At 45.0% G+C, this 6,911-nt stretch overlaps 1 protein-coding gene across 2 annotated transcripts in view; it reads left to right on the top strand.

Annotated features, from left to right (window-relative positions):
* Tatdn3 (TatD DNase domain containing 3) overlaps positions 1-4,857 on the top strand; it is a 15,416-nt gene extending 10,559 nt beyond the window's left edge. Inside the window, exons 9-10 of one of the 2 annotated variants that reach the window (XM_028758992.1) lie at positions 1,295-1,375; positions 4,339-4,857. In XM_028758992.1, the coding sequence (XP_028614825.1) occupies positions 1,295-1,375; positions 4,339-4,482 (225 nt within the window). In that variant the 3' untranslated portion in view covers positions 4,483-4,857. The remainder of the gene's footprint in view (positions 1-1,294; positions 1,376-4,338) is intronic. The other variant, XM_028758999.1, reaches the window with a different exon arrangement.
* Positions 4,858-6,911: the final 2,054 nt, after the last annotated feature.

Raw genomic sequence — 6,911 nt, 5'->3', positions numbered from 1 at the left:
ATACAGTTAGAGCATAGTGTACAGATGTGTAAGTGCTGATACAAGTTCAGTGATAAAAACAGGAGCCTGACTGCAAAGCCTGCCAAGGATTTAAGTCTGACTGCGGGAAGCAAGTACTTCTCTGAAGAAATCAACACAAATTAAGAGGTACCTGAAAAGAACCTCAGCGTCCCTCCCTCAGGAAAATGCAGAGCAACACTACTCCACACTACTGAGTCGGGAGTTCCAAGTGTAGAATTACTGCTACCCACTCCCTCCACCCTAGTAAGATATTCCCAAAGGAAAAAATATCCTACCACAAACCCAGACGTGGATGCTCACGGGCATTGTGCGTGATAGTCACAGAGCAGAGACAAGCTAGAAATGGGTTTACTGATGGATGTCAGGTAAACAAAATATGGTTTATCCATACGGTGGAGAATTACTCGGCCATAAAGAGGAACATGCTGCTTAAACCGTGTCAGAACATGACTGAACCTTGAAAACATATTAGGAGAAAGCAGCCGGACTTGTGGAAGATTCTGTTTAAATGAAGTGTGCAGACTAGCCAAACCTATGGAGACAGAAAATTGGTTAGTGTTTGCTAGCGACTGGAGGGATGGATGAGCAGTGACTGATAAGGGAGTGGGGTGAGAGTGGGGTGGAGGTGTAAATGTTACGGATGTACATACATATATTCACACTCACACTTATGCATTGTAGTGCCAAGTATGAAGCCTCCTATATGCTAGACAGTTGTCCCCTTAGTCTAGCCTGATTATATTTAAAGAGTAACTATCATGACATGTGAATTACAGTTCACAATCTTTAAACGGCAACCTCTCCTAATGTCCCATATCTGATCATTTTCATGACACTCGTTTTTCATACTCTTTGCGATAAGGCTACAGATCACAATCAGTGATGCTCTCGACTCTGTGAGACACATCTGTATTGTTTTTAAAAACCTAATGTAGGGGCAGAATATAGACTGGAAGTCTAGCCAAAGAATTTTAAATCTCTGTATGAGCAACTGTTTGTCTTTGTAGTTGATCTCTCATGGGGCATTTCTCATATACTTGATTGTGTTTGTTTCCCTGGAAGCTTTGAATAATTTTTTGCAATTTTAGGGAATATTCCCATTTTGTAGTGGTCACATGGCCATCAGAAACAGACTGGTGAGGGCATGGTAGCTGTCCAACAAGCTCCGGTGATAAAGATGGATGTTTGTGTCCTGTAGGACAAGACTCATCCACGTGTAAGTTAATGCTATTCCACTTCCTCTGTTTTAAACGTATTCTCTCTTTTCTCCAAGAAGCAGAAGCTTGTGAAACAGCTGCCTCTGAGTTCTATCTGCTTAGAAACAGATTCACCTGCACTAGGACCAGAAAAACTGGTAAGCAATCCCTGGTTTATGGCAATGCAGACACATCTTTTCAGCTGGGCCATTGTGGCTCAGCTGGGTCTCCCTGCAGTACTTGAATGCTAAATTGAGGCCATGCTCCCTGGAGGGTCTTTTTAAAATACTGCTGAGCTTCAGAGACTGTCACTTGTCTGGGAACATGCCTCCATCTGTGTAGTAGTGAGTGTCCAGACATGAAAGGCATGTCTGGGAACGTCATTAAAGTCTCCATCAAATCCTTTCTGTGAGTTCAAGACTCTGATTGTCTGACTTTGGGAAAGCTACTTAATTTCTCCAAAACTATATTTATCTGTTTATTTACTTAACCATTTATTCATTCATTCATCACTGAAACTGGGTCTTACATACCCAGGCTGGCCTCAGACTCACAGACATCTTCCTTCCTCTGCCTTCCAATGGTTGAGAGTAAAGGAGTGTGCCACTGCCACCTAGCTAGACTGGGTCTCACATAACCCAGGCTGGCCTCCAGTGCACTATACAGCTGCACCTGGCCTTGAAGGCCTAATCTTTTTACCTCTGCATCCCTAGGGCTGGATTGTAGGTATGCACCACTATGCCTGGCTGACTTTTCAGTTATAAATATAAAATATCTACAGTATTACATAAGGATTACATGAAGAAATTTATATGAAAATGCCTAGCAGTAGCTGGTATGAAGTAATGAACAGCCTTTATTATTTAGCCCTGGCTGTCCTGGAACTCTATTTGTAGACCAGGCTGGCCTCAAACTCACAGAGATCAACCTGCCTCTGCCTCCTGAGTGCTAGGATTAAAGGTGTGTGCCCCATGCCCAGATCATTGGCTTATTAGGATATCATCTTTCCTGTGAACAGGGTACTGTCTTCTCACAGACCATTTGAGGCTAATGAGGCATTCCAGGCAGGGAATAAAGCCTTCTCTATGAGAAATCAGTAGGACTAAGGACTTGTGTCCTTCTAGACCTCTGTGTCTGTATTTAGACATACACACACACACACAGACACACACATCTCTCTAGGATAGGTAGGATCGGCCCTTGTGTCTGTATCCAGACACACACACACACACACACACACACACACACACACAGACACAGACACATCTCTGTAGGTAGGATTGGCTTTTGTATCTGTATCTAGTCATACACACACACACACACACACACACACCCCTCTAGGATAAGATCGGCCCTGTGTCTGTATGTAGACACATACACACACACACCTCTCTAGGATAGGATTGGCTCTTGTATCTGTATCTAGTCACACACACACACAGACACACACACCTCTCTAGGATAGGATTGGCTGAACACAATTTTTCAGACCTTCTTCTATTAGTATATATTAATAAATGTGCTTTTCCCCAAAGTGTTTTATGTGCATTGGTGTTTTGTCTACATGTATATTTCTGTGAGAGATTTGAATCCTCTGGAACTAGAGTTATAGACAGTTATTAGCTGCCATGTGGGTGCTGGGAATTGAACCTTGGTCCTCTGGAAGAACAGCCAGTGCTCTTAACTACTGAGCCATCTCTCCAGCACTCAAAGTGTTTAATAACCACACAGTGTTTCACTGTTACAACTTGTTATTAGGGACTGGAGAGATGGTTCCGTGGTCAAGAGCATTGACTATTCTTCCAGAGGATCTGGGTTCTATTCCCAGTATCCACATGATAGCTCACAACCATTTATAACTCCAGTTCCAAAGAACTCAATGGCCTTGGTGGCCTTCATAGCCAGCAGTCAGGCATGCAGTGCACACACATACATGCAGGCAAAACATACACATAAAATAATAAAAAAAACTTGGTATGTCATAAATGTGTATATGTACCCACATCCACGTGTGGGTGTGTGTGCGTGTGGGTTGTGGGTGTGTGTTTCTGAGACAGGTCCCATGAAGCCAGACTGACCTCTAACTCAGAATATAGCCAGGTTTGACCTTAAACTCCTGATCATCCTGCTTCTGCCTCCTAGGTACTGGGAATTCAGATGTGTTCCACCATTCTCAGCCAGTCTGAGTTTTAACCACTGTGATGAACAGACTTGAATGTAAATCTTTAAAACACTTCTTATTTTTTTTAGCCTGTATTATTAAGGGTTTTTTGCTTTAATAATTTTATGCCTCTTATTACTATCCCAAAGCCACTTATTAATAATTACAGAATTGTTTTTCATTAACTCTAAATGCTATTAATTTGCAGAAATATTGTTATTTTTTTTAAGAAACACAACTGAGGGGGGCTGGAGAGATGACTCAGAGGTCAAGAGCCCGGGCAGCTCTTCCAAGAGGACCTGGGTTCAATTCCAGCATCCACATGGCAGCTCACAGCTATCTGTACCTCCAGGATCTGACACCTTCACACAGATATACATGCAGACAAAACACCAATGTACATAAAATAATTTTTTAAAAAAAGGAAAAAAGAAACAATACTAAATGTAAGCAGAATGTTTATTTGTTTCCCAGATATTAAAGTGCTGTGTCTTAAGGTCAGCAAGCTGGTAGAAGCTAACGGAGCAGTCTTTCCAGTCCTTGGGCCATTTGAAGCCACACTGGGAAGGTAGCCTTTGAGGTGAGGGGCCAAGCGGACTGGAGTGACCTTTACCAGCACTCATGCATGCAACCAAACAAGGACAGTTAATCCTTCAGGCAAGCTGCTCTCCCTGGGTTCAGTTGGCACACTGCTTCACCTGCTGGGTGCTTAGGGCTTTGGCTGCAAATGCCTCTGAGTTCTTCCTGGAACAGCATAGACTTGGAGTCGCCTATACCCGCCAAGTTCATCCCCTCCCCCCATTTCTAAAAGCATTAATAAAGGAATGTCAGCTCCTTCGTAGAGTAGGAAAGGAGCTCACCGGGTGTTGTACCAGCTCATTCTTGTGTGTGTGTGCTTGTGTGTCCTAGCTACAGTCTCCAAGGATCTACACACCAAGTGTTCGCTCTGTTCTCTTCCAGACACGGAATGAACCCTGCAACATTTCCATCGTAGCAGAGTTCATTGCCCAGGTGAAAGGGATCTCAGTAGAAGAAGTCCGAGAAGTGACGACACAGAATGCATTCAAACTGTTTCCCAAGCTTCAGAGCCTGCTCCAGAAATAGCTGCAGAATCACCCCCTGCAAGCCAAGTCAGCCCAGGGCAGCACTGGGGAAAACAAGGGTTCACTCTAGAGGTCTGAAAGGAGGAAGCCATTTTATATGGCTAGCAGTCACAGTTTTACAGAAATGTTCCTCTTAAAAACAAATGTGGGCTGAAGAGATGGCTGAGCCGTTAAGAGCACTCAGTTGCTGCTCTTCCAAAGGACTCATGTTCAGTTACCAGCAGCCATGTTGGATGGTTCACAACTGCCTGTAATTCCTCCAGCTTCAGAAGATTCAACACTGGCCTCCTCTGGCACTAGCACATGTGGCATATCTCTACACAGACACACTTAACATAAATAAAAATGATTTCTAAGAACTATTTTAGAAAAAGAATGATTTGGCTTGGATACAGACTATATACATTAATCTGGATTCAGACTATAACTGTGTGCTACTTTCTTTTTTTTTTTTTTTAGATTTTTTTTTTCTTTTTTGGTTTTTCAAGACAGGAGTTCTCTGTATAGCCCTGGTTGTCCTGGAACTCACTCTGTAGACCAGGCTGGCCTCGAACTCAGAAATCCGCCTGCCTCTGCCTCCCAAGGCTGGGATTAAAGGTGTGCGCCACCACTGCCCGGCTGTGTGCTACTTTCAATAGCTGAGGCCTGGAGTAGACTGGAGAAACATACACAGCGGCTTCTGGAATTACTGCCTTTGAGGGGAGAAAGCCTCAAGACAGCCCCTCCCCCGCTTCCCCCCACTTACCAATTAGCTAATAGAAGCTGCTCCATGGGTCTTTGTCTTTGAGTGCTTACTAGATGGTGTGTGCATGGCAGATATGCTTCAGACTTGGTGGTCAGTGGGCCTGTATGGGTTATAATATCCTTGGCCAGAAACGGCAGTTGTGAGAGTACTGAGATATCTCCTGCCCCACTGAAGGAGACAAACCTCACTATGTTGCTTAGGCTAGCCCCAAACTCCTAAGCTCAGTAATGCTCAGCCTCCTGCATGCAGCCGTTGCTGCAGCCTCACACCACAGCGCCTGGCTAGTAGAGACATACCTCTGAGGGACTGAGCCGGCCTCTGACTGTGTGAGGAGATATGTTTGGCTGGTTTCATTAATGGAGACCATAACAGGGGAAGAGAGACGGGCCCTTTTGTCCACAAGCTTGTTAGTTGGTTCTGGACATTAGCAAGCCCGAGCTCTGGGGTTAAAGCATATACAACAGTTTTGCCCCAGATAGGGGTGACTTGAGAGGGGTGGGTGAGGTATTTGTACTAGCCCTCACATCTTGGCAATAGTGACGGTATTTTTAAGAACAATGCTACACTCCATCTGCTGCTCTGGTCACAGTGTCTCACTCAGCAGCTCTCCCCTCTCACGGACACTGACAGGCATCCTACAGAAAACACCGTGTCTCTCTCACCAACAGACTAGATCTCGGAACTACATCCCAGGTTCTCATCTAGGGGAGTGAGTTACATCACGGGTATTGGTAGCCTGCTCCCACTCTTCCCTGCCTCTGCCTGGGAATCAGAGAGCCCAGCAGCCAGCTTGTGCCGGGGAAACCTTCACTGTCCTCAGAAAGGTGTAAGAAAAGACTCCCACTTCTGCGACAGGAGTCCTAATTCCTCTCTTCAGACTCCCTACTATGTTATCTAAACTTCCCGCCATGCTGTCGTCTATCCATGGCATTAATATCCCAGCCATCTGTCCCCTTGAACCTACCTACATCCAAGACCCTCCATTGTTCTGAAGAGACACCTGCACCTCTCCTGTTGGCTATCAGATTATTAAAATCAATGGGCCTCAGGGGTTGGAATCTCCCTCATGGGAAAGAAAAGCTTTAGTCTGGTGCCAGCTAGAGAAGGACTTTGTCTGCCAAGAAGAGATTACACAGTTCTAGCAACCGATCAGATCACCTTACAGGACAGCATAGTCTAGACAGTGATGGGTGAGAACTTAGTTACACATACAATCCCCCTCTGTTTAAATCTAAAGGCCATGCAAGTACCATAGTGATGGCCTTGACTTCTTCCCAATATGCCCACAGTAACTGTTTTTTTTTTTTCATTCCTGCCCCTCACTCCCAACCCCAGTAAGCCTGTCTGGCCTGGAACTCACTATGTACAGTAACCAAGCTGGCCTTGAACTAACAAACATGCCCCTGCCTCTGCCTACTGAGTGCTGAGATTAAAGGCATCCCAACACTCCAGCCTATTGACAATGTCTGAGGTCCAGGCTGTTCTCTGTTGCCTGCCTCACGGTCAATGGAGAAAGAAGCACCTTACAAAGGCGGCCATAATATGAAAGAACTCTTTCAGCAAAATCTCTGAGAGATACGGCAGGTTCACACCACACTGGTCTCTGCTCCACTCACGCTGAGTTGAAACCCAGCCCTCACCTTGACCCAGGCCTTTGTTGTTCAGAGGCCCACTCAGAAGGTCAA

The sequence above is a fragment of the Grammomys surdaster genome, unplaced genomic scaffold, assembly GCF_004785775.1.
Source record: "Grammomys surdaster isolate TR1022 unplaced genomic scaffold, NIH_TR_1.0 130, whole genome shotgun sequence".
NCBI classification, from domain to species: domain Eukaryota; kingdom Metazoa; phylum Chordata; class Mammalia; order Rodentia; family Muridae; genus Grammomys; species Grammomys surdaster.
Note: the sequence above shows the minus strand (reverse complement) of the source record. Positions and strands in the feature narration are given on the sequence as shown.